Here is a 27,696-nt window from a genome sequence, read left to right on the forward strand (position 1 = left end):
CAAACAAACAAAAAAGATATTATTTAAATTTAGGAAAAAAAATCTTGAAACAAAAAATTAAAAATTAAACAAAAAAATTAAAAATTAAACAAAAATGTTTATGAAAATACAAAATTATAGCAAAAGAAATGAAATTAAAAAGAAAAAGAAGAAAATAGTTCATTCTACAAAAACACACAAAAATGTCTGAATGAAACACTAAAGTATTGTTTTGTATAATTTACTTTAACAAACAACAGGAAACACGATATTTTTCTTAAAAATTGGTTTTGTTTCATTTTTGTTTTACTTCGTACTCGCAATTAACAACGATTAGTTTGTATCTGTTTTAATTATAATTATCTTACTATAGCTTTGATTACTTATTTCAATAAACATTTACATTTTTATGTTTTGTTACTTTTATCCATTGAATTTTGTTGATTTTTATAGAAAAAAAAAATACGAAAAAATATTAAAAATATTACTTTTTATGGTTATGTACTATATTTTGAAGAAAAAAAAAGGAAGATTCATTTACAACGACTTTGAATTAAATTTATATATAATTTCATAAATGCTTTAAATAATATTAATTTGATAATTTTCTTTCTTTATTAAAATATGAAATAAAATTTTATTTTTCGCTTGTTCTTAAATTTTTATGTTTATTGATTTATTGACGTTTTTTAAATGAGAAAATGATTTATATTTGATTTACTAATTTTTAAGTTTGTATTAATTTTTATAATTATAGTTTTTTTTTAAATAAAAATTTGATATTTTTAACATGGTTTATGGTTAAATAAGACCTGTTTTTTATTTTTTTTTTTTAAGTTTTAGTTGTTTTTTTTAGTTTTTAGTTTGGCGACTAATGATTTTTAAAGTGAAAACGAAGTTTTCTTCGATTTTGTACTTATCGTTAATCGATTTATAGTTTTCTTGAGTAAGAGCCAAGCTAAGGCAGCTTTTAAATCTTGAAAGTGATTCGAGTTGCTAGTCATCGCAAAATTTTATCATCCGCTGTATAGTTGTTTGCCTAGCGCAATCACATTCATCACAAGATTTGAAATTCGTTCATCATTTGTATTGCCAGTTGAAGGCTGACGAGATCATATAAAAATAGCAATATACTTGGAATGTTTACATCGTCATAATATCATATTTATGATATAAAAAACCCGAGACAGAATCAAAATATAACTGCGGAGTAATTACTTGAGCGCTTCTCCTCGTCAATATTTAGGTTCCTTTTTATTTAAGTTATTTTTATTTTTATTTAATTTGTATAGTTCCTATTTTTATTATTACACAAAAAATTATCACCTATTATTTAAATGTAAATATTAAATCCAACAAAAACAAATTCTTCAGACAAAATTGACATCTATAAAAATCTAAAATGTATGAACTAAATTATTCTTTAAGAAATTAAAAAAAAAAAGAAAACAACTCGAAAACAAATTTGAATTTAACTTGAAATTATGAATAAAAAAAGAGCAAAAAATGCAAAATCTTGAGGCCATTTTGAAATAATTATTATATCTAAATTGACAAATTTTATTTTCACTCTGAATGTTTAAACGAAAATTTGGAACAACAAAAAACAAATGTTTGTAAAAAAATTCGATGAAATAAATGTTTGGGTAATTATTAAAACAATGTTTAAAATAACAACATTATTTATGAAATATGATTTTTATCTTATATTATATATTATTTTTTTCCCCCTCTATTTTATTTCCTACCAACACAAAATAGATAAAGAAAACAAAAAATAGCAAATCACACAAAATACAAAAATGAAAAAGAAGCCTTGAATACATTAAATAAAATAAAACAAACAAATATCAGCAAACCAATAAAAGCTAAAAAAAATATTTAGTTGTTTTTAGGAGTAAAATTATGCAATAAAGAATTATAAATAAATAAGTTAAAAAGAAGAAGAAGAAAAACTTAAAAAAAAAAAAAACAAAAAAATCGTTATACTTATATGAGAAACAACAAAAAAATAGTAACCAGAAACAGAAAACTCGCAAATCACATATATGGAAATAAACCAAACGAAACTTCACAATAGTTATTAATTTTTAAATTACCGAACAAGACAACAGTTGCCTTAATTACCATATAAATGTAAAAGAAAAAGTAAAAAAATAACAAAAATGTATTAATTATTATAATTTTCACTGAACGAATATTACTTTTAAAAAATAATACAAAAAAGCAGTACTTTAACAGATGACAAAACAAACAAAAAATAGATTTATATTAATTAAACAACAATCTGTATAAAAAGAAAAGTATATATAGCCCCACCCAATACAAAATAAGAAAAACAAAAGACATTGAACAGTGGAAAAATGGTATTTTTTATATATTTAAACAAATGAATAGTGAAATTAACAAAAACAAAAAAATAAAAGATAAATTAATAAACAAAAAACAAAAATACTCCTAAAAACAACTTTATTCTACACAGTTGCAATGATGAAATATTCCTAAACAAAATAAACCGAAATAAATAAACGTCCACAAAACAATGTTCAGATTTCTTCAAAAGACCTGAGTTAAAAAGTCTTGATTTTTCAAAATCCACTTTGGACATTTTTCAAAATGATTGGTTCTATTAGCACTTGTTTGAAGGATGTTAATAATAATAAAAAAATTATTAAATTCTGATTTCCTTATAAAATTATAATTTTAAGAGAACAAAAATACATGTTTAAGACAAAATACAAAACAAAAATGGAGAAATAGCTGAATAGTTAAGGTTTTTTTTTACTAATTATATTTATGGTAACAAACGGAATTATTAAGCTTTTTTAAATGTAACCGTTAACTCTAGTTTAGGTTCAATTTTTACAAATTGTTTTCAAAATTTAGCTTAAAAACAGACTCGTAAGCAATTATTGAATTTCAATTTACTCTTCTGTTCCATTTTATGAATGGAATGTAACTTGAAAAGATATGAAGTCGCAAGGGCTTCAATAAAATACAATATCTTATTTAGCATTCTTTGCATTAACAATCGATAAATGTCGTCGCTATCGTATTTTTGAGTATCGTTTCTTTACCTTGTGTTTTGTAATTCGTAATAAGGGCCTGATTAAGAAAACGTATTTTTTTGATATCGTCTTTTTTACTTGCGTTTTGTAATTCGTAATAATGGCCCTGATTAAGAACGCAGGACAGCCTATATCTACAAATGAGAATAATTATACCTCTTAAAAAGACTGTCCAATAATTGGTAATACTTCAATATTATACATAATTTTTATTTTTTTAATTATTTATGAAACCATTAACTAGAAACGCTTTTTCTCCATTAACATTTAAAAACATTTCGTTACTGTAACAATAAAATGGAAATCAATTAATTTTTCAAACTGTTTTAGTGCCTCAAATTGTCATATTTATGATTAATCATAATGAAACTTTTTAAAGTTAATATAAAGAATAATACAAAAATAAAATAAATAAATAATAAAACAGAACTATTAAACTTAATATCAAACATTTACTTTCCTACTGGTGCATTACAACTTACTAATAAACAAAAATAATATAAATGAAATTAAAATTAAAATAATTGAATATAATTAACAAACACAAAAAAAAACAATTATTCTATAAGAAAATTAAATTAAACCAAAATTATCTTTAAGTTCATTAAAAACCAAAACAAAATTAACTTTAAGCACTCAGTTCGTATTTTGTAAAATAACAAAAAAATAATAATTAAAAAAACTTATTTAAGAAGGAAATACAAAAAAAATCTTTTCAAAATTTTCGAAATTTATCTAAAAATATAAATTAATTTCATATTATATTATATGATATTTTTGGCAAAAATTTTTGGCTATAAACTTTCAAATTTTCAAACAAAATTTACAGATGTATCTCTCTCAAATCGCTCATATTCAACAAATGAAAACCATAAAGAACACAAAAATAACTTCAAGTATAAAAGACTGATATTAATTTATTAATCATTTTTATTAAATAAAAATTGAGAAAAATTGGACGCTTTGTAAATAAAAAAAATGAAAATCTTTCTTAAGAAAAAACATGAAACCGGAAAGCACTTTTGCCTGATACCATCAAGAATTAAATTAAAATTAAAGAAAAAAAAAACAACAACAACAAAATGGAAAATATGGGGCGTTTCTTATTCTGTTATTCCGTTTTTTCCATTATTCGAGACCTTAAACCCTATGTTCCTCTTTTTTTCACAAAATAATTGGAAAGAAGCATCGCCTTAGTAAAGAATGAATAAAAAACAACTGACAATTAAACAAAAAAAGAAAATAATAAAAAAAATATAGTTAAAAATGTAATTCTTATTTTTTATAGCCAAAAATATTTTTTTAAATTATATTAAGTGAATATTAGTATTTTTAGTATTTAATTTTTAATCTATTAATTGTATTGATAAAATTCGAGCTTAAAGAATATTCAGTGATTATTGAAATAAAAACAACAACAAAAAAGAAACTTAAAAGTTAATTTAATGGTATTTATTGAATATCAAGTTAAAACAAAAAATTGATATTCAAAATAAAATTAAAAATCAAAAACGAGACAAAAAATGCGACATTTTGGAAAATTAAGTTCAGAAAAAATTATAAACCCAGCAATGAGAATTAAAATTAAATTGTAAATCTTTGGCATAAACATTTGGCATACCAATTTGACAAAAATAAGAACAAATTACCGTTACGTAATTTATGTATTATAAACAAAAACATTTGGATGAAAAGAAATAAAAATTATTCATAAATATATTAAATAAACACAAATGAAAACGCAAAAACCTACGTTCTTTTATTAACCCAATTATGCATGTGAATTGTATACTTACTAAAAAGATCTATCAACAATTTGATATGCACTTATTTCGAACTGTATCGAAATAAATCCTGCGTTAAGTAATAATTGCAAACAGAAATTGATCTTTAACAAAAGAAAGTCATACGAAACACGTGAATTAAGCTCTTTGAGTACTATCATCATATTTTTTAGAAAACGGGTTCGCCATGGCGATCTGATTTAATTGATCTCAATCTGAATAACATTCTGCTAAAAGATTATAGCCTTAAAAAACTTTTAGTACCTACTCCGTTTTGTTTGGAAGGTTTTGCAAAATTGCTCATGAATTTCTGCTATTCATAACTTCAAACACGTTTATCTCCTTTGCGGGGCTAATAACTCGAACAATTTGCAACCGATTGACTTGAATCGATCTGAAAGTACATTTTCAATCGAAGTACGTTTTTTTTTTACTTTGCGTTGTTAATAACAATTATATGATAGTTTGAGAAGTGCTTCATGTGACCAAAAATCAATGCATGGCAAAAATCTTACGTATTTTTCAGCCAGTTGATATGTATGTTGAATCAAAAAAAATGCCTAATTACAGGAGCCGTGAGTCTGGCTGTGGACCTTTAAAAAAAGACGTCATCTTTGCAAAAAAAGTCTAATGTATTATTATGGAGCTGTTTTTTGTTAGGTTCGCTGTAGCCTCAAGGTGTCGTTGGATTTATATACTTTTAAAGTTAAGCTAAAAAAAACCTGCAATAGCTAATGCCGGCCGCTAGTAGTGGGCCACATGAAAACCCATCATGAAAGCACTAAATGACCTTTCTATTTTGAACATGCTTCAGAAGTAAAATATTTGCAAAAAAGTACTTAATTTGTCCTCCCTCCCCTCCTCAGCTTGCTTAGATGTCGCGTCGTTCGTAACTATTTTGTACAATAGCACCAGGCGATCAGGAAGCAGAGTAGGTGCCTGCTATATTTTCGCCTTCTTGCTGTTTTTTTATAAACTTCTAAGCAAAACCGCCAAATAATTCCTCTTTGTATAGAATATGCATGTATAAGGAACCACAAGTCCACAAACAATAGTTGTATATAGCTCCTCTTCCCCCCTTCAAAACTCCCCGCAACCACATAAGTATTGGTTCGTTGACTGTTGCGTCATTCTGCTTTTCTTGTTCTGAAGCAAATACAAATTTTATGCAATGGCACCAGGCGCTCAGGAGCCAAAGTAGGTGCCTTCACTATATGTGCTTCGATTTGCTATACTTACACATACAAACTTCGTTTTTTCTTTCTACATATGTCATGATACTGCGATGCTAGCATTCAAATTCAAAACGCAGTTCTAAAAGGGGGGAGCGTAGTAAATAGTGATGGGCAACAAAAGCACTTTTACTCGCTGGTTTTTCATTAAAACGATTGTATTTTTACCCGACGCCTTTTAGTAGCAAATTTTTCAACTGGATGAAAGACTCAGTTGTAATCTTTATAGCCAGGGGTGGAATTGGCATAGGTGATAATTGATGATCATATTTTCGATAGTCAAATTCGATTATCATTTTCTTTCCATCTGTGTAAGAAGATTCAATTCAATTCGATTGAACAATTTCGGATTATAAAAGTCACAATTCATTGTTGCTATTGTGAAATTTTTAAATGATTCCTATAAAATATCTTAATAAAAGTATTTAATTGGCTGTGCTTAAATAACATTTTCACTTTTTTTTGTTTTTTTTTTTATGTCGTAACCTTTGTCGCTCACAAGAATGTGTTTTGTACCTAAAAAAGGTTAACTGAAAAAAAAAATTCTATTCGTTTTTTCTAAGCCTTTGGTAGCTCTATTAAGAAACGACGTATTTGTAGGAAAATGACTATCACATTTTTGTTGCGACAGCTTTTTAGGTATCAATTTGAATATTATCTTACATAGATCAAATTTGATTACTTTGACTGTTATTTATCAACAATCACCTTAGCGTATTCCTCCCCATGTCTTTTACGGATAGATTAACGTATTGTTGCAGAAGCAGTGTGAGTAGCCCAATAAATTTGGATTACTTGATTGTGTTTCCTCCTGAAGTTTTTGAGTTGAACTAACGGTTTTTTCAACTGTGAACAATAGTTTTTAAGGCCAAACTTTCCATTACCGCAGCACGGATTTCGACACTCTTTTTTTTATTTGATAGATATGTGCAAATAATTAGTAACTATTGAAATTTTAGAACAAGGAAACATTGATTTCTATTTTAAATTGATTTTCAAAGTTCACTTTTTTACATACAAAACATGCAAAATTGGTTGATTTTGACATTTCCTTCCTGATTTTGTTCAGTGTTGCCAAACTTAATTTTTTTGTTGAGGATTTCTTTGATTTTAGAGCTCAAATGCAAAAAGTACTTTGCATTTACTCAAACTCGCACCCACCCCAAATCCTATAGTGATCCCAAGCAGGGGGGTTGCATGCTGCCCCCTTACATATCTAGCTGTTAGTACGAGGGCCGTGCTATCAATTCAAGAAAACTTGTGCTCAAAAAATAGTGTTAAGTCCGAAAAATAAAATATTTTTTCTATGACTTAAAGGTGTTTCCTCGCCTTAATATTTAGGTAAAACATGTTCTATTGAGACCTTTAAAAAAATCACAAAGAAATTCGTGCTTCGAATTTAATAATTAAATCACTTCAGGAATAATAATTTTAAAGTAACGAATATGAGGTAACGAGTTCGGCGAAAAACTGATCTACACATTTAAAGTCTTCACCCATTTTTGGTGAAGATCAGCAAAAATAAATGTAAGGGACGAGGTGATCAGAGTAGAAAGCGGGTGGCTGTTTTATTTTTTGTTCAATCCAAACTTTTTGTTCCTTCTTTTACATCATTTTCTTTCTAAGTTTAGATGTATTGTTATTGCCGATGTATATGAACTCCAATTTCGTATACAATGGCATTAACAAACACATTAGGATCGAATAAGAAATTCACCGTTTCAAATGGGTGGAGCCTAACACCTTCATATGTTTATATTTATTTGATGTCAGGGCAAAACTGAAAGAAATATAAAGGTGTTAGTTCAGGAGGCTGACTAGACTGATCAGATGACAGCTCTATCAAAAACACTCAATATATTAGAGTGCTTTTCTTCTGTTCTATTTTGCTTCAAAGCACGTTTTGAAAAAAAAATTAAGAAATGAAGTGGAAGACAAAAAACTAATATTACAGAACCCAATATAAAAGTACAATAATAAAATAGAAGACAGTGATGGACAATTTGTGAACCTTTTTCAAAGTTATATTATGTTGTTTAAATTTGTGTTGTTTTTTATTAATAAACTTTTGTTTTGACCCGTTGTTTACGAATGGCAGAATCCTGTACCTACAAAGTTCAGAAATAAAACTAAAATGAGACGATTTTCTTCACCACGTTTGAAATAAAAAGAAATTGAAAACGATGTTTTGGTAAATAATAGAAACTAATGTTTGAAATGTAAATATGAGTACGTACATAAATGCGTAGGTATTTTTAGCAAAAATAACGGGTGTTTTTTTAGACGAGTGTTTCCTAATCAATACTTTTCACAATGAATAGACCTTCTCCTGAACAAATTTTGTAAATCAATCAAACTTATTACCAACATAATTCGTTTGGCGCGAGGCAACGAAACAATTAATGTGTTGAACAGACTTTTGCTGAATTGCTAAGTGAATTATCTCGTGTAGTGGGTCTTCGATTTAATACAGACTATTTTTTGTGGAGTTATGTGAAATTATTTGTCTACGCATATAAGTCCAAGACCATTAAGGCCTTGAAAGATAATGTTCGGTTTATTATTGCTAAATGGCCTTATACGGCAAAAAAATGGTCGAATTAATTCGAGCTAACCAAAAGTCATTTCTTAATATAACGTCTTTAATATCTTTATAATAAAACTAAATTTTTGGACATAAAGTAAACTTACATGTGTTTTAGTTCATCTCGAAGAACGCACGTTTTGAAAAAACACCCTTTACAAATGTAAATATAACGTTTAATTTTGTATCCGCCAAAATTATAAATATATATTATATTAAATTACATAAATTGGGTTTTGGAAATGTTTAACATTGAAAATCAATACACAACGTTTGCTGAACGTTGGATGTGTCCTTTTCTTTTCCCCGCAAAACTTCTCCGGTTAGATACTTAACCCTCAATAATACTCTAAATTGAAAAACAACCACAATCTTTTTATTTTTACAAAATGCAACAAAAGGTTAATTGCTTTATTTCAGAAAGAAATTTAATAATTATGAAGGAAACTTTTTTTTTGTATCAAGGAACACTTTTAAATTCATATGAACATCATGGCAACAATCAGATAATCTAACACATTTACAGAGGTTGGCTTAAAAGACTTTTTGTAATTGTTTGGACTTGAGGAATTTTTGTAATATCTCTCAAATTCTTATAACATTCCGATACTTTGGTGTAGAAGTCGCAGAGGCCAGTTTCTTCATTGAATGCTAAGTACTTGCCACAAGAATACAATCTTGGACGATCCTTGACACAAACGAAATAATGACTACAACTTTCTGGTTTGCGATAGTAGCGCAAGACTTCCTCAAATTCAGCTGCAGTTTCTTCCTCAGTTCTGACCACAGCCGGGCATGTGAAGCCTAAAAATGCTTCAGCATCACAGTCACCAACCTGATCGGGCCAATCACATTGGTAAGTGTCCGAGTTGAATGCCAGACCTTCGGGACATTTAGTCAAAGAAGCTACTCCATGGGCACAATTTTTGTATTGCCCACACTGTGAAGCATCACCGATGCGATAGAATCCGAATTGACGTGGACATTCATCACTGGGCTGAGCTGGTTGAAGTCGGGTCCTTGGTTCAATGCACGATGAGAATGGGGCATAAGTGCAGTCACCTTCATGTTCGGAGCGCTGGTTGAAGAGCAAACCATCAGGGCAGAGTTTTTCTTCGGCAACACCATCGATGCATTCGATGTAGGCATCGCACTGATCTGGGGAAGCGTATTTACCATTCTTTTCCTTGCAATCTAAGGCGGCGCTAGCTGAAATGAATTTAATTTTAGTTATTAAAAAAGATTACATTTGGTTATGGTAGCAATTATTTTAGTAATAAAAGGCTGAAGTTTCTTAAGAACGGTGGCTGATGGAATTTGTTGCATAGCTCAAATTGATTCCATGACAAGAGACATGTATCCAAACTTCATTTCAACAGAAGTGTCCTCATTTGGTGAATACTAAAGTCCAAAGATAGACTTCAATTAGAATGAAGTTTGTAATTATTCGTGTTAATGAAAACATATTAAACAAATTCGATTTGAAGCTAATTAAATGTTTCTTTTTATTGAACTATGGCTTCCAAAGACTAGATATTACTGACACACAAATTAAAATTACAATAAACAACACATAATTAATTTTACAAAAAACTTCTTAAAGTTATGAATCCATAAGATTTATCCATAATTTGGACGACCGGAGTTCTGGAAGGATTGCTGTTGTTGGTAAGGTTTTTGTTGCTGATAGGCTCCTTGTTGTTGGTAAGCACCTCGTTGGGGTTGTTGTTGGAAGGCACTGTATTGGCCGGGTTTTTGTGCTTGTAGCTTAGCCGGCTGTTGGTAGTTATTTGACGATTGATAATTGTTCGATTGTTGCCGTTGAGGGAATGAACTTGGTTCGGTATTTATTTTCTCTGGCTTTACGGCATTCCTAACTGATCCACTGCAGGTGATATTTTCAAAACCATCACAAGCATTAATGTCTGGATTGAAACCGTATCCCTCTCCACAGCTGTTTATTCTAGGTGATCCATTGATGCAGATGAAGTATTTGGAGCAATCTCTTGGTGAGATATAGAACCGGTATTCTTCGTCACCCAAAAGGTTTGACTTGGCAACTTGTGGACATTTGAAACCCAAAAAGGCTTCAGCATCACAATCAGCCACTAGATCTGGCCAATCACATTGGTATGTTTCTGAATTCCAGGCCAACCCCTCAGGGCATTCCAAAACATGAGCAACACCGGAGGCACAATTTTTGAATGTTCCACAATTGCTTTTGTCACCCAAACGATAGTATCCAAATTGATGTGGGCAATCGTCGGTTGGTTGAGCTGTTTGAAGTTTAGTTCTCTGCTCACAGGTAACATCGATTGGATAACCACAGGGATATCCACTGCTTTTCTCGTTGAACAACAAACCATCGGGACAGAGCATCTCTACCTGCTGACCATTAACGCATTCCACATAAGCATCACACTGGCCGGGAACAGGGAACCGTTCATTCTTTCCCGAGCAACTTGCTGATAGAGCTGAAATCAAAAGAGAAATTATATTCACGTTAATACAAATACTTTACATTTATCTTACCTAAAATGTTCTAAAGAACTCATTAAGTCACAAATATTTAGAATAAAACATGTTTACTTAAATTGATAATAATAAAGATTTTACAATTTGGATTCACATCAAACCACTTCTGAAAATATTCTCTAAGTCTAAATAAGTTCAATAAATTACTGAATTACATTCAATAGATGAATTTTTCAATGTATAACTACAACTTTAAGCAAGGAGACATCCCTGGTTGTGCTGAAAAACGTTATCTGCGTGTAAGAGGGGAAACTTTTTGGAAAGGAAATTTCAAGAAAGCAAAGACGAGAACCTTCTAGAAAAGATTCGACGAATAAAATTCCCTCATTGAGACAGATGACGAAGGTTTTTAATTGTAAAAGTGAAAGAAAAGTAGATCGTGGTATTTAAGGTATTGCATACTATTTTAAGTGAATACAAGTAAATTCAATAAAAATGATTGTATTTAAGTGAAAATAAAAGTAAATCGGTATGAAATAAAAAAGTTTATATATTTAAAAAATTAAGTAGAAACAAATAATTTGTATTTCAAAACTTGTGAAAACATTAGACACATTAAATTCCACTTTAAATTTAAGCATATTCTGCTGACACATAATAAAGTTTTATATTTTATTTCGCTTCCCATTCATAGGAAAAAAGAGATAGGGAAATTATTCAAGTATTTTGATTTTTATTATAAACTAGCTGCGCCGCCTGGGGCCGCGTTAATAGCAGGCTTTGTTTTAAAACAAATTTGGTTAACATAAGAAAGGTTTATTTAGCCATTTTTACAAGATATTTACAATTAGTATCACCTTAAGTTAAGTTAATTCATCTTTTTTTTATTGGAATTAAAGAGGGAAGCAAAGTTTATAGGTGAGAATGAGAAAAGCAACAACAGGACTACAAATTTAAGGTTATTTATTTCGAAGTGTGTACGCCACATGTATCAAATGAAAAAATTGACACCTAGACACAGAACAACTTAATAAAGCAGGATATGGTTGGGGGCACTCTATCAGCTAATAAGTTAGTTCTATTTTGACGTTTCGTTGAACTTCGATTTTGTATCGAAAGAAGTTTTTTTTGGATACAAGAACTCCTGTCTGAAGTAATAACTTAGAAATGAATCACAACTAAATTAAATTTGATATAATTGAGAGGGGAGAATAAATGAATATCGAAAGCTAGGATATTTGTTTTCTTGCTTCTCTCAAATTTATAATTAAGTAAATTAGTTACACCGTTTACGCTCTAAGTAGATCTTCAAAAAAAACTTTAATTTTGCGTATACTTACTTATTTTAACGTATTTTCAATAACATTTTTATAACTTTGTGAAGTACATAAAAAAATATGTATATATAAAAAAATATAATTTGCAGACGACATAACTTTAAGTTATACTAAACAGCAAAAAATTGTCTTGTGAAAATACTTGGGTCTGTACCAGTCGCTAACATGGTACTTAAGCCAGGCTTTTATGATTTAATAACCAGTTTCTATATGTAAATTTGAATATTATAAATTTAAACAGAAAAATAATTTTAAAAATTTATTTTTTTGCAAACTTGTTTTAAGTTCTGTTTATTTCCAAATTATTCGAATAGATCCAGTTATTTTTGAAATTAAGTCTGATCTTTTTAAGCAGCGATAGTTAATTCAATACACAAAATAGATTAATAAAAATATATATGTACATTGTACATACAATAATATTTTGCACTTTACAAATATCGCTCTTACGATAGGCGATCGCATTACATTTTGTTTAATTTTTTGATTGCAGCAACCAATAATAATTACCTAGGGCTTAACTTTAACTTTAATATCTCATCTACGTAAATAATGTGTATTGAATAAGCAACTAAATAGTTTAGAGATGTCTAATAATGTGTATTGTTTCTATTTGCTTACAAAAAGTTTCAGAATATCAAATTTCATTCAAATCTCTTATATTTATTACAATGAAAATCAAATAAAAGTAACCGATTTGGTGGATGTAACTTTTGCTTTAGCCTTAGTCGGGCAGTTAGTATCTGTTATGGTAAACGAATATAAAAGTTAAAATAACAAATAACAAATTATTGCGCAAAGGTCATTGTCAAAGCTTTATAAGAAGACGTGATCAGCATTTTTTAACTCGTCGACCTTTAAAGAAAACATCTTTCACAGTGATATAGTATAACACAAGTTTACTTCAAGATGAGTTTTAAACTGCTAGGCTCAAAATCATATATTCAACATTGAGATAGATCAGTGGAGCCAATTAGCAAGAAAGAATGTGTCACCAGTTTTGCGGAACACATTGTGCTTTGAAATGTAACCAAAATCAGAGATTATAACCTGGCTCTTGAAGTATTTATTTTGTTCTTCATGTTGTTGGATTTTTTTTTAAAATCAAGGTTGAATCTTAATATGTACTAGATAATGGAACAAAACTGTTGCAGTGCAAATTTTATTGAATTTTTAATATCAGTTAATTCAAATTTAGAATTGACGATGAAATTTTTATTGGTAATTTGATATTTTTTTGTGGCAAATGGAATAAGAAAGTGTTTTTGAGCTTCCACTCCATAAGTAAAAGATGAGGTTTTGTATTTATAAGCGAATATGTTAAAAACTGCTTCATTATATTTGAATTGTGTTTAAAATAAGAAGACCATTATTTTCGTCGAATAATATTCAAACTAAACTAATCACAAACCGTAAGCTTAAAATTTGTTTGTTTGAATGGTTGGTATATTACAAAGAAATTTTTAAAAAATGGTTTACAAAGATTAACTGGTATTGTGCAGTTTCTCCTTTTAGTGCTTGTTCTTTTGTAGCAAAAACAAAATATCTTAGAACATTTAGATCTGCCAATTTGATTTTACACAGACATTTATTTTGCCAAATCGAATGCGAAAGGAACAAAATAAACATTTTGATAAATTCTTAAGTTCATTGCATACATTACAAAATTGGCAAATATTGGCAGTTAAAAGGTGATTTTCATTTTATTTGAGTTTATTTCAAAGTGTTTTAAAATTTTTAACATTACTAAAAATGCAAAACACTGAATTAAAATTTTCAATATCAATTCTGCATCATTTCTTAAACCAAGAGCTAAAAAACTTAACTTAAAAAAGTAAAGTTGAAAAACACTGTATTATTTTGGAAAAACGAAAAAAACATGAAAAGACGAAGTAATTTAGTAATCATTTGCAGATACAGTCATTTGTTTCTTAATGTTCTTCAGTAACTATTTACACTATGTCTTACTTTAATTTTCAAATAAAGCTTCCCATAAAAACATCCCATACAAATTATTTCTCAAGAAACACATTCTTTATTTCACAATTAAAATGCTTGTTAATAAAATAGCATCAAGGCCCCATATAATCGTCTGCTGCACCCACATTCATCCCATCAATTTATCAATGTTAATTAATGTCAAGCATTAGATTTGAATTTTTTTCAAATTATTTTATCAAACAAATCACTTCATGTGCCCACTTAAAATTAAGTTGTACAACATCGCGAGTATGTGTCAACTTGAAAACTTAAAGTAATGAGATGAGAGATTACACAGATTTTTAAAATTTCAACAAACTTCGTACAGTTGGGTACTTAATTAAATTATTTAACATATTTATACCAACCTAAGGCTCCACAAAGTGCCAAGCATAATCCAAAACTAAGTACAATCCTCGTCATGATATTTATTAAATTTATGCAAACTTTTAATAAATGGTTTCACACTTTACGGGCGAAAAAGTTTGTTAAAATTCACCCAAAATGATACTAAAACTAAAGTTTTTGTTTTTTTTCCGCGAAAAAAAACTGCTCTCTTTTTTAGCGTGTGTTGCGAGTGTTAAACTCACGGATGCAGAACTACGACTGATGGCACCTGTTGGATTCAGGTATCACCTTTGCTAGAGCCAGAGCAAATGAAATGTACTTCAGTGTATACTTTTTTGTAGTCAAAGAGGAACTTTAATGGTAAGTATGGATTTAAAAAAAAATAAAGAAGTGAATTTACTTTTTAATCCTGATAAACATTTTTTTTAAGAAGTTTTGGTACTAAGTTAAGTACTTACATAAGAACTTTTGATTAGAAATTAAGTCCTTTCAAACCATAATAATAATAAAAGCCTTGGTTTTTCGGATTCCATATGCATATGTGTAAGTACAGTAGCAAATTACCAAAAAAACGATACAATTTAACATATTTTTTAACAATTTTAAACAAAATTGTAAAAATTTAACTAAATTCTTTCTTTTCATGTTTTCCATTTTGTAAATTGAAGCTTATTGAAATAAGAATTGAAGGAAAGGGAGCCGTTCGTAAATTATGGTCTACAACAGTGTTTGGATTTTTCCGTCTGCAGAATTTGCTATATTTGTTGACACTAAGTTTTTGCCAAATAACAAACAAATACTGCATCTTATATCTCTTTCCGTATAATTTCACAACTTGATCAAGTCTGCTTACAAAAACAAAACTGTATTTATTTTGCCTTACAATCAATTATAAAAAAGATCGATTTAATGCTGGACAACGTTGAAAACCAGAATTAAAAGTAAGATTTGAGTTTTCTGATCTTTAGTTTTTTTTGAAGACTTGCCAAGATACTTTTTCGATTTTACAGTTGATGTGGAGCGCCGACATAAAATATCGTAAGAACATGCAAAAATTAAAAATATGCTTTTCTAAGCATTGGGTCACTACAATTAGATAACTATAAGACCTTATGTTGCTGCTTCCAAAACGTGGCTTAGGGGAGATAACACAGCATACTCTGACACTAACACGAAACAAAATACATCGTTTTTTTAGCTTAAAAACTGTCGAAAGCGTTTTTATTTCTGTCGTGTTGTTTTAGTTGCATATGAAACATGGATTCTTGAAAATTGCAACAAACAGGAAAAGATGTAAACCTCTCAGTGAACAATGAAAAACGCTAAACAACAAACTACTGCTAATACCCTACAAACATACCTGTGAGATGCACAAAAGTTATCAATTGTATCAACATTTATATTCGAGACTCTAGCAGACGTCAAAATTCTCTCAGCAGTAGGATTTTACTTCTATATTTGTTTGCAGTGAAGAGATTTTATTTGTAACTGGTATGAAATTATACTTTGCTATGGACATTTTTCCAAAAAATGCATCTATTTTTTCAGAACTTCAAACAAAAGCAGAACATATATAGGTAGTTCCATTCCCATCAAAACCACGCATAGAAATAAATGAGTAGTTTATAGGCATTGATCCTTTCAAACAAAATATAGTTGTTTTCGTTTTAGGTTTTTACATTAATAAAAACCTAAGAAATGGGGAAGAAAACATAGAATGATCAAATCCAGGAACGCAGCCCCCTGCACCCTATGACTCTTTTAATCAATTGATTTAAAAGGTTTTTTCGTTTAAGGTTTTTACGCGAATTAAACCACATTGTTAATTATTAAAAACCTTAGAAATGGGAAACAAAACATAGAATGATTAAAACCAAGAAGGCAGCCCTCTGCATCCTGTTACTCTTTTATATCTTATGCGAGATTTTAATTATACCATCTTTGGATGTGAACTCGATTGTTCGTCAGTTGATTTAATGATTTAAAATGTGCTATGCATAATTCCCTAGCTCCGTAAACATTGCCTGGTGCATTAAACAAAAAATATGTATGAATTTTGCGAGGCCCTCTAAAAAAACCTACAAACTTCTCTATCATCCACCAGGCGATCATGTTAAAGAACAAGGTATTAGTTCTCTATTTGTTTCCATTTTTCCTTTCTATTATTTTAACCGCCAAAATATCCTCTATGTCAACTAGAATGATATTCAGTTACCTACGTTGGTATTGTTTAAGATTGATTGGTGATGTGAAAAGATCTACCATTCTCTACATTATGAATAAACTAATCGTTACTTTAAATTTGTAACTAATTGGAAAAATAAGTGTTTGCGTACATATGTAAATGCACACATAAACGAACTGTCATCGCTTCCATGTTCAGTTTATCTGTATTTTATATAAGAATGGTGTCATTCTACACAAAAACTAAATAATAATATGTAATTTACGAATATAAGACCATTATATGAAAAACAAAAAACAAATCATTTATATCAAAAGTGAATCCATTGCCCATCACTAGATTTTAATTTGATTTGCCTTACATATACACATAAAAAACTCATGCAAAGCTTATACACTCATACCAACTCATGCCAACTTATACCAACTCATATCCCATTATTGTATTATATGCTCCACCCTTTTGAAACGGTTAAATTTCTTCTCTCTTTCTTATTTGTTTCTTAACATCAATACAAGAACACAGCAAATTGTAAGCAAATTTTTGAAGGAAAAAAGACACCTGCTACTCATTCTGATCGCCTGGTGATTCATGGATTTTGCGAAGAAATTCGGCGAAGGATTTTTTTCATAAAAATAGGGTTAGGTTTTTTTTTTTGTTCGTCTTCCACACCCTGAATAAAATTGACATCAGAAAAAGAAACACAGAATGCTGTTTGAATAACTTGAGTAAGTTCAAGTGACACAGTGGTTGGACTTATTTCCAATCGTATTTCCACCATCAAGAAACTGGGATGCAATAAATAAAATTTAGAGAATCTTTAAAGTTTTTGTTAAGCAGGTTAGGGTAGACGATTAATAAGATGAACGTTAGCTTACCAGGAATGTCACTTTTTTGTTTTGTTCAAATGTCAACTGATGAGATACTATGATCTTGTTGTTGACGCTGAGTAAAAGGTTTAATTCAATTGTGACTCATTAAAAATGTTAAAACAATACATATTTTGATATTTTTTATTTGAATTGTTTACAAATTATAAAAATAAAACACTGATGCAAAATTTAATCGAATTATCATCATATTTATTTTTAAACACCAAAAACGTGGAACAATAATATTTTATAGCTTATCACAATTCAAATTGAATTAAAATCCCCCTTTAAGCCATCAACTTCTTCTTCGCTTCTTAAACAAGTATTTCGGGTAAAAAATGTCAAGGTCACTCAAATATAAATGTTTAGCATACTTGATACTTGCAGATACATACCAGTTTTAGTTTAATATTTGTATCGGTTGTTGTTTTGTTTTATTTTAGCACCGACGACGCGACGCGATGTGCGAGATGGTACCATTTTTCTGGAAATCACATTATGATGAGGCTATTCATTTCATTTCAGGTCGTTACCGCTTGGAGATTGAAAGTGAGGCTGAGCAAATCTTGGTTACCATGCTTTTTGTGTATTGCTTTTGTTTATGTCTAAATTGAATTTTTTTATTACGTAAGCAATAAACTAAGAAAAATTTGCATAATAATTTTGTATCTATGGTACTATGGTAAAGTACTTTTCTGTAGGTGAAAGTGTAGGTAGATATTGGCGGGTTACTTATCTACATACATATATATCTGAATCGAAATGCAATATATTTCGAAATCTAGTAACGAGTTTGCTGTCCAAATACGAACAAAAGTAAAGGTCTATTGAAGAAAACTTTTTGTTTAAGACTAGTTAGCCAGCATAAGGAGAAGGTTAACTTTGATTAACTTATGATTTCTAGGAAAATAGAAATATAGATGTAAGTATAGTTTGGAGTTGTTACATAACCCTTAAAAACTTTAACGCTTGGGGAAAACCTGTAACAAACAAATATGTCTAGCGTATGACTTTTTCTTGCTTATTTCAAGAACCATAAAACTTCTGTTACATATGAAATAAAAGTTAAGCACTTTAGAGTTGGTTTTTGAATTTAGTATATGGTAATGGTAACGGATGCATAAAATAAGGTGAAAAATAAAAGTAATGACTAATAGTCAGTATAGGAAAATATTTCTATTACTACTCGTTTTACTCTTCATAAATTATTCTTACCTGTTTAACTTTGTTCTCATTCTATAGCACAATTTTACTTCTAGTTAAATTTTTTAATAAATGTTCAAATAGACAAAATTAATATTTTTTAATTATTTTTCTTTTTATTTATGTTACCATTTTGGTCTGTATTACAAAACAAAAATATATATATATTTATTTATATTTACTCTGAACTTATAATAATTATTATTTTTGTATTTTTTTAGGATTTACATTTTTAATTTTGCACTTAACAAAAGTCTAATTTAAATTAAAGTAAAAAAAACAAGTACAATTACATACACGATTTAATTTGTTTCTAAAATCAAAAATATAAAATAATACACTATAACACATTTGTTCCCTTTGGAGAATTTAATTTTTTTTCTTAATTTAACCTGAAAGCAAGAATTTTCATTTTAATTTTTTTAATGTTTGTTTTAATTTGTTTTGAATTATTATTTTTTGAGTACTAGTTTCATTTGTTTTTAATTTCATTTTTATATTTTCATCTAAGGCACTTTTCACTTAATTTTTCAGTATAGGATAACATTTTTATTTTTGTTTAAATTTTATTATTAAGATTATAACATATTTTATGCTTTGAATTTATTTTGAGAATACATAAATTTGATTTTATTCTTGTTGTTGTTTGTTTATATAGGATTTATTTTCTTTTTAATTTGTTTATATAATATTGAAGACTAGCAGTTTGTTTTCTTTCTAATTTAAAACAAAACAAAATAAAACTAAGTTTTTAGAATTTTTTTTTTGTTTTTTTTTGTTTAGTTTCTTATGTTTATTAAAAAAGTGCCTTTACTTACAAAGTAACTACATTTATAGTCAAGTTTTGTTGTTTTTGTTGTCAAGGAGTAATGCATGTTAAATAACAACAGAAGCCATTTTCTATAGTTTGAAATATTTCTGTACAAAATAAAAACATCCCACTTTTTCGATTTTGACGGAAAAAAAAATAAGATGTGTGTAAATAAATGCATTACTACACGTTAATTAATTATTTCCTTACGAAGAACAAAAAGAGCCACAAACATTTCATAACAAATTCTAGACCAAAAATTACAATAAAAAATTAATACTTTTTTAAAATTAATTTTTTTTCACAAATATAGCAACATAAATAATGACATCTGTTTATTTTATTTGCATTTTATGTATATGTGAAACTTTAAAATTCCTTCACACTGTAAATGACTTATTGAAAAAGAAATATTTATTCATAGATATACTAGGAAATTATTAAAAGGAATGAAAAACAAATACATTATGTCCGGAAGGCAGTATGATATTTAAATGGCAAAATAATGAACACATCTAAAAATAAATCAAAATGAAAAACAAAAATAAAAAAAAAATACTAACTATCGGTATTAAAACTCTAACAACCAGTTTTAGGAAAATGCTTACTACTATCAACTCATTGATCTTAATTTAAATCATAAATTTTAAAATTATAAAAACACAACTTGTTTTGTATGTTAATTATTTTGTTGTTGTTGTTTTTTTCAATCAATTTTTACATATGTCTCCTACCTAACAAAAACTATTATAATTTTTATTATTATTGTTAGTAAAATTAATTTGTTTAAAGATTATTTTTTTCTTTCTAATTTGTTCCATATGTTGTTTGTATTTATTAACTTTGTTTGTAATGTTTAAATTTAATTTAATCATCAATTGGTTGCACTATTTAATTTTATATATTTTATTTTGATCTTATTTTTATGCAGAATTGATTTGTATTTCTAGAAAATAAGTTTTCCTTTTGTTTTTTTTTTTTTTTGTTTTGTTACATTTAAATTATTTTTATTTGTATTTATTAATTTTTGTTCTTAGACCTAGAGATATATCACTTTTTCACTTAAGTATTAAGATTTTCTGTTAATATTGTTTCGCTTTATGTTTTTCTTTATTTTCTCTTGTCTGAGTTATTTTTTTATTTTATTTATATAAATATTCCATTACATAATTAATTTGTTTTACTTTTTGTTTGTATGTTTATTGGGTAAGTTATAGGATAGATTTGTTTTAAATTTCATATTTCAGCTTTAACTCTTTTCCTAGGGAAGCAGTTTTTTGTAATGCATTATTAGCTACATTCTTGTTTGTTTGTTAGACTTTAGTTTTGTGATGTGATGTATTTTATTGAGTTAAGCATTGGCCCTATTTAGTCCAAGTACTAAAATGTTATTTGTTTTCTTTATTTCTGTTTTTGTATTATATTGTTTAGTTTAAGAGAATAGAAAAGAGCATTTCGTATTTGTATTTTTAAGCCTTTTACACTTTCAAAGCATGTTGTGCTTTTAATATCAAATTGTAAAATTTATTAAAAGTGTGATGTTTTAGAGAGGGAAAAAAATTACAGAAACAAACAAAAGAGCTGATAAGCGAACTTTGAAAAAAAAAACTAATGTATTACAAAAAGACTTTTTTTTATAGAAAACATCGACTGTTTTTCAAAAGTGTTTCTGTTGGGTTAAATATTAAAAATGTATTTTTATTGTTTCATTTTATTATTTAAGTATGACAAATAATTATGCATATATCAAGAAAACAACATTCATGCGACACAAAATAGTGCACTAAAAATAATATCAAGCTATACAAATATACAAAATTAAACAAAACTTAAATGTACATACTATATAGATAATGGATGTTGTTTGTTTGTAATAATAGTATATTATTAAAAGAGAAAGTTGATGTTTACCAAATATATATATATTTTATACAAATGTGTGTGTAGTTAGTTTTTGTTAACATTATTATAACGAATTTTTATGATATGAAGTTTTAAAAGAGTTAAAAAGTTACAACATTGATAGATAATAGATAAAAGGTTTCGTATTTAAATTTTGTGTTTTCTTTTTCCAAAGTACAGTAGGGTTTGAATGACATTTTCAGTACCGAATTTGTGAGTAGTAAGACGAACTGTTGCAAAATAAATCTACTTATATTTGTTAAGCAGACTTCTAAATTCTGTAAGCAATATATTGTATGTAGTTGTCTAGTTCAATGAAGGAGAAATTCCAAGAAATTATTTTAAAATTATGTTAATTATAGTATAGTTGCTAATTTTTTGTATGTTCTAAACGAGTCGATCAAAACGCTCTCCAATTGATGAAAAGGATAAGGATAAGTATTCAAAATAAAATATGTATTTTAAGAGTGACAGCCACATCGATCTTACCTTATCTATATGACTATTGAAGTTATAGCAGTTATTGTTGAACATGTTTTGTTATTTTGAATGATATTATGTAAAAATGTGGAGAATAAAAACTAATAAAATGCACAACTGAAAGTAAACCGGGGTATTTTCGAAAACCTTAGCATAATCTTATTTAGAACGAAGAAATGACATTTTTGTCAAGCGCTTCCATGTTTTCAAGCCTTAAGAACTTAATAATTTGTTGCTTTGGATGTCATAAAAAATGAACAGTACCGATTTTGAAAGGTAATAAATGCTCTCAAATAATAATATTAACTTTTGCATATGAATTAAATCCTTTAATTCAAGATTGAAATTGAATAGATTAGATTCCTGTCACTACTGATTCTGTTTAAATTTTGTCCACTTAAAGAAATCGAAAATCAGTACCATCGACAATTATTCTATAAATTTTATCTTTATTAATAGGTATCAACATTTTTTAATATTTCTTTATTGACTTTCTTTATTTATTTAGATATTTATTTTTTGGGATAGTAATGCTTTGAAGGAAATCAAAACCTTTGATTAATTCCGAATTCCAAATAACAGAAACATTTTTTTTCTATCTAGAAAGAGGACTGTCAATGTGTAAGGTTCAGAAGGCTTGCAGGGGATCAAATAAAAACGACAACAATAAATAATAAGGAATGTACGGAAAATTAACGGTTATAAAAACTGCTAAAATACTTAACATATCTAGAAAATAGCATAAGACATGCTTAGCTTATTTACCGAAAGTGGAATCAGTAAACGTTCCCCCTGCAAAAGGCTTTAGATTTATTTAAATTTAAATTTGTTAATAGAAATGAAACAATTTAGTAACTATTTTTGAATGCATTATAAAAATAAAGTGAATATAAATAACAAAACTAAATAAAATAAAATCCTCGATTAAGGGAAATAACAAAATGTAAAATGCACTCAATGAATTGCAATATGAAAGCAATTATGTTCACTTAACTCCAATGGACTCTTGCTTTTTTCCAATTCCATATTTGCAGATAAAATTTATTGATCCAAAAGTTTTGTTTTCAACTTTGAGGAACAACAACCTCCGCAAAATGATTTATACATATTTTTGTGATCGTATAAAAAATAAAAATACAAGCAAAACAAGTATTCACCTGAAACCTACTCACAATTATCAGGTATTTTTGTCAAGCTTTTGCTACCCTATTTTTACTTTTGCTCTTTAATTTAAAAAAAAACACTTTCTCATTCAATATAAAATTACATTCTTATTTCAAATCTTTACAATATAATACAATTCTTAATCAAACTTTATTTAAAAAAAAAACATATCCTTAATCTATACAAGTTCTAAATACGTCTGTTGGCTCTCAACAAACTACATACATACATAGGTATAGATAATATCTTATAAAACAAAACTTTTCGACGTTTTACACATAAAGTACAAAGAATACATTTACAATTAGTTTATAAATACAAAATAAAAACATAAAATAAAACAGAAAACGAGCTATTTTATAACAGATCACGATTACTACACAAACACACACGCATATTGTTATATAATTGTTGGTTCCCATCATTGTAATACACAATTTTATCGATTTTTACTATACATAAGTAATTTCTATGTAACACTCATTAAATAAATATATAAGTATGTATACAAAAAAAAACTTTAAAAAATAAAAAACAATAAAAATACTTCATGCATGTGTGATGTGCAAGTCAGTTTTTTGTTGTTGTATAGGTTGGTATACATTATTTTTTTTTCTTATATATATAAACATACATATGGATGTGTGTGTTATATATATTTACTTACATTTATAAAAAAATCAGATAAGTTTACTTAGTAAATTCTTAATGATCTCCGATAAATATCCTTTTTTACTAATTTGTCTACTCGCATCTAATTTAAGTCTTTTCTTCTTTATCATTCTTTGAAGAGGAAGGAAAAAAGGATATTTATCATAATTACTATACCGCGCATCCTTTTCGTTGGCCATACATTATTCTTAATTCAGGATAAATGATTTTTTTAATTAGCTGATTTGTTTTTCCCGCTAACATGGCACGCCGAGGATCCTTTTTAAGAACTTTTATGCCCGGCTTATGGACTAGGAATGCATTGTCCAATATATGAAATTCATAATCCAGGACACACAGGGCATATCCCTATAAAAATAAGAAACAACAAACAAAATTAATAACATTGTTTTAAAATAAATATATTTTTTTGTTATATACCTGAGTCATTTTATCACTTTTGCCTTCCCAACTTAATCGCTCATCATAATGAGGATCAGCATTTGTTCCAATATAAATTGGCTCCCAATGAACAAAATAGCCAACTCTTTTGCCAATATGGAATATGCCTAGTTCTTCTGTTTCATTGGCAGCCATCCATTCTTTGGATTTAGGCACTCCATGACAGCTGGAACACACCCGTTTGTGGAATGGAATGGCTTTGCCAAGTCGTAGGAGTTCTTGTAGTTCGGTTTTGTCTCTTGGCACAGCCGCCGAACTTTCAACTTCGAATATTGATAGAGGAAAGACTCTGTGAATTAATTAATGAAAGATATTGTATTAATTATGTGATATTTTGTTTAATAAATGTATAGAAGTTTGTGAGAATTTTAGTTTCAAGTTTTGTCATTATAATTTTTTGTTCAGTGAAAGTATTAACACTGGGCAGGTTCATACGACATTAGCGATTTAAAAGTAAAGCAAGTTTCTAGTATATGATTAGCCAGCTGGAAAAAGAATGCGTTTCACTCAAGACAACTTTATTGGAAATTTAACTGAAGTAATAAAAATGAACAGATTCAGACAACATATAAGAGACTTCATTTGCAGTCAACTTGATTCTTTGAACGTAAATTTTAAATTCAGAACTTTACTTCACAAACCTCAACCTTCAGTTCTTGGTACAAGAACTATCAAAAACATTATTGTCTCCAAAACATTCCTCATTCATGTTTCAAGTCCATCACAATTTGTATTTTGTATTGTAAGGAAATATTACTTATTCATTTTCTGAATTGACAAGAAAACCATTTACAGAAAACATTAAATGGAGTTGTGCAGAAAATAAATAAATTATAGAGTAGCAAAGTTCAGCTTTCGGTTGTATGAAAAAACATGATCAACTGGGAGATTTTTCGTGACTAACTTTATAGTCAACTTTCCTTAAAGTTGCCTTCAGATTCTAGAAGCATGTCTTACTTTCAAGTTTCTTATATGTGGTCTGAACTTGCCCAATGTCCCTTACAATTAAGTCAATATTACTTATGTAAAAATGTCAATCATATTCATAATTATGTTTTTTTGTATATAACTGAAAGCTGAACTTCATAATTTTGTGATTTATTTATTTACTACTCAATTTTGTTTAAAGTTTTGTGTAAAAGATTTAATTAAAAAGGGGAAATGGGCTTTTTCGTTGCAATTCAAAATAAAACTTATTAAGTTGGTACTTATAACTTGTGTAATGAGTTTTTTTTTTATTGATAATAAGGTTCTTGGTACTTTCAGCACAAAAATAGTTAAGTTCAAATTTGAAAATGTTGAAATTTGAAAAATTAACTAGCTAACTTGGTTTGGTTTTGCGTTCAAAGTATGCAGTTTTATACTTTGTCTGAACATTCCAATTCAAAATAATAGGTGTGTTAGCGTACTTTCTGCAATAAAATTTGTAAAAACAGACATTTTAAAAAGTGGGGGTAAAATTCTCTCCCAAAAAAAAAAACTACAAGAAAGTAAGCGAACGGAAAAACAACAATTTTTTCACACAATATTTTACTGTCTTGTTGCTGTTCTTTGGAAATGTGTTTTTAAATTTTACAACTATCAAATTTGACACTTTTCACAAATCAGCCAAAACTAAATTTCTTGGGCTAAAATTCGTAGGTTGGGGAAATATTTTACTCTCTCTTAAACGCTCTCTTTTATGAAAAACTACGAAATTTTTGAGTATTTTTTCGTAAAATTGGACTGTTTTAGGAGAGTACGCAAACGTACCTAATGAAGCAGACCAAAAAGTGCAAATCTCTGTTAAAGCTTCTGTTAAAATGAAAATTTCCGGTGTCAATTTAATTTGACGTTCCTAAATTAACATTTAAAAAAAAACCTAAAAGCTCTGTATTAGAATTACGTTCAAAAAATGTCAGATTAATGAAATAAATCATGGGTGATATTTGACTAGTTTATAATTCTAATATTTTTGGGAATTATCTCAATCAGATTGACAGAGCAGGAGAATAAAATATAAACACAATTCATTAATCATTTCCACCTAGACGCCAAATTAACTTTGCATTTCTTTTCATCCTTTTGGAATTGTACGAGAAATCGAATCATAAAAATTCGGTTCACAGGTTTTTGATAGCAAAAGTGAGAAAGTGTATGAATAATTTTATTCGCTGCAATTTCTTTAAAATATGAACTATAAGGCAAACACGAATGGATGTTTTCTGTTGAGAATTGAAATTCCAAGCTTTGCCAATTAATTTTTCAATGAAAGCATACAAATGCATAGTGAGACCTTAAAGTACAAATTTATGTATCTACATATGTACATATTATGTAGACCTCTCTTAAGAAATTTGTCAGACTGCAGCTAGAAGCCCTGGTAACGCATTTATGTGTAGTACAATAAATAATAATAATATCCCAATCTGAGAATTTCTTGTGACAATTTATTTTGACGTCCTTACATTCACAAGAGTTTTGGATTTTTATTATAATTTAAAAAAAAAATACTATTTTAGGAAATAAATCAAGGGTGAATTTCTGTAAGAAGAATGGAAGGTTTGTATGTGCAAAATGATCATAATTTGTAAGATGCGTTTAAAATATGTCACGTTTTGAAATATGTTTTTACATTGAATTTATGAACATATGCTTTGAAAACTTATTTAATTTTTCATTGCTAAATTTTAGTTTAAATATAAAAAGAAATTGATTTTTTGTGGTCAGTGGAACATGATATATTTACTTTTCATGATGAGGTGAATAAAAATGGAAATGTAGAAATTATTGAAATTTGCTGTTTTCGTGATATTTACTGTTGTTTTTTTTGTGGTGAATAGGGGCGTTTTATTACTAAAATAAATATATTTAGTTTTTATTTAAATGTCAATACACCGATTCTTATTTTATTATTAATTTTATTGATTTGGGGCCTTACTAATAATATATAGCTAAACACACGTTTAGACATCGTCGGGTTAAATTTACGTGTATACTACAAAAAAGAATAAACACATCTTTTACTAATTAGCCTTCTCTTACATTATCACTACATTCACTGTCAAAGCATTGAAGTGACATTAGGAATATGTGTAAAAATAAACAACACACATTTATTTTTTTAAACACACATAAGTTTTGAAATGTTTTCGGGCGATTCATTTATTAAAGACATAAACACCTTGGAAAATGTGGAA

At 28.0% G+C, this 27,696-nt stretch overlaps 2 protein-coding genes across 8 annotated transcripts in view; both read right to left on the reverse strand.

Annotated features, from left to right (window-relative positions):
* Positions 1 to 9,001: 9,001 nt before the first annotated feature.
* LOC129940713 (protein obstructor-E) lies at positions 9,002 to 15,063 on the reverse strand. 2 transcript variants are annotated; one of them, XM_056049151.1, is made up of 2 exons: positions 14,808 to 15,062; positions 9,002 to 9,856 (listed from the first exon to the last, which is right to left on the reverse strand). In XM_056049151.1, the coding sequence occupies exons 1-2, from the start codon at positions 14,860 to 14,862 to the stop codon at positions 9,168 to 9,170; spliced, it is 744 nt and encodes a 247-aa protein (XP_055905126.1). In that variant the 5' UTR covers positions 14,863 to 15,062; the 3' UTR covers positions 9,002 to 9,167. The 2 variants fall into 2 exon arrangements, with proteins under 2 accessions (XP_055905126.1, XP_055905125.1); XM_056049150.1 differs by lacking the exon at positions 9,002 to 9,856 and adding an exon at positions 10,128 to 11,121 and having other exon boundaries at positions 14,808 to 15,063.
* Positions 15,064 to 23,491: 8,428 nt separating this feature from the next.
* The window catches only part of LOC129941214 (beta-1,4-glucuronyltransferase 1), a 292,248-nt gene continuing 288,043 nt past the window's right edge, over positions 23,492 to 27,696 (reverse strand). For all 6 annotated transcript variants that reach the window (XM_056049787.1, XM_056049785.1, XM_056049789.1 and 3 more), the window contains 2 exons: positions 24,497 to 24,806; positions 23,492 to 24,424 (listed from right to left, as the gene is read on the reverse strand). In XM_056049787.1, coding sequence (XP_055905762.1) covers positions 24,227 to 24,424; positions 24,497 to 24,806 — 508 coding nt within the window. In that variant the 3' untranslated portion in view covers positions 23,492 to 24,226. The remainder of the gene's footprint in view (positions 24,425 to 24,496; positions 24,807 to 27,696) is intronic.

This window comes from Eupeodes corollae, chromosome 1 (assembly GCF_945859685.1).
Source record: "Eupeodes corollae chromosome 1, idEupCoro1.1, whole genome shotgun sequence".
Classification (NCBI taxonomy): Eukaryota; Metazoa; Arthropoda; class Insecta; order Diptera; family Syrphidae; genus Eupeodes; species Eupeodes corollae.

Bases quoted from the DNA above. Each gene is read 5' to 3' on its own strand.
- LOC129940713 (XM_056049150.1), bottom strand. From the start codon at position 14,862: ATGACGAGGATTGTACTTAGTTTTGGATTATGCTTGGCACTTTGTGGA. The intron at 11,122-14,807 runs GTTGGTATAAAT...TTTTGATTTCAG, and splicing joins GGCACTTTGTGGAGCCTTAG to CTCTATCAGCAAGTTGCTCG.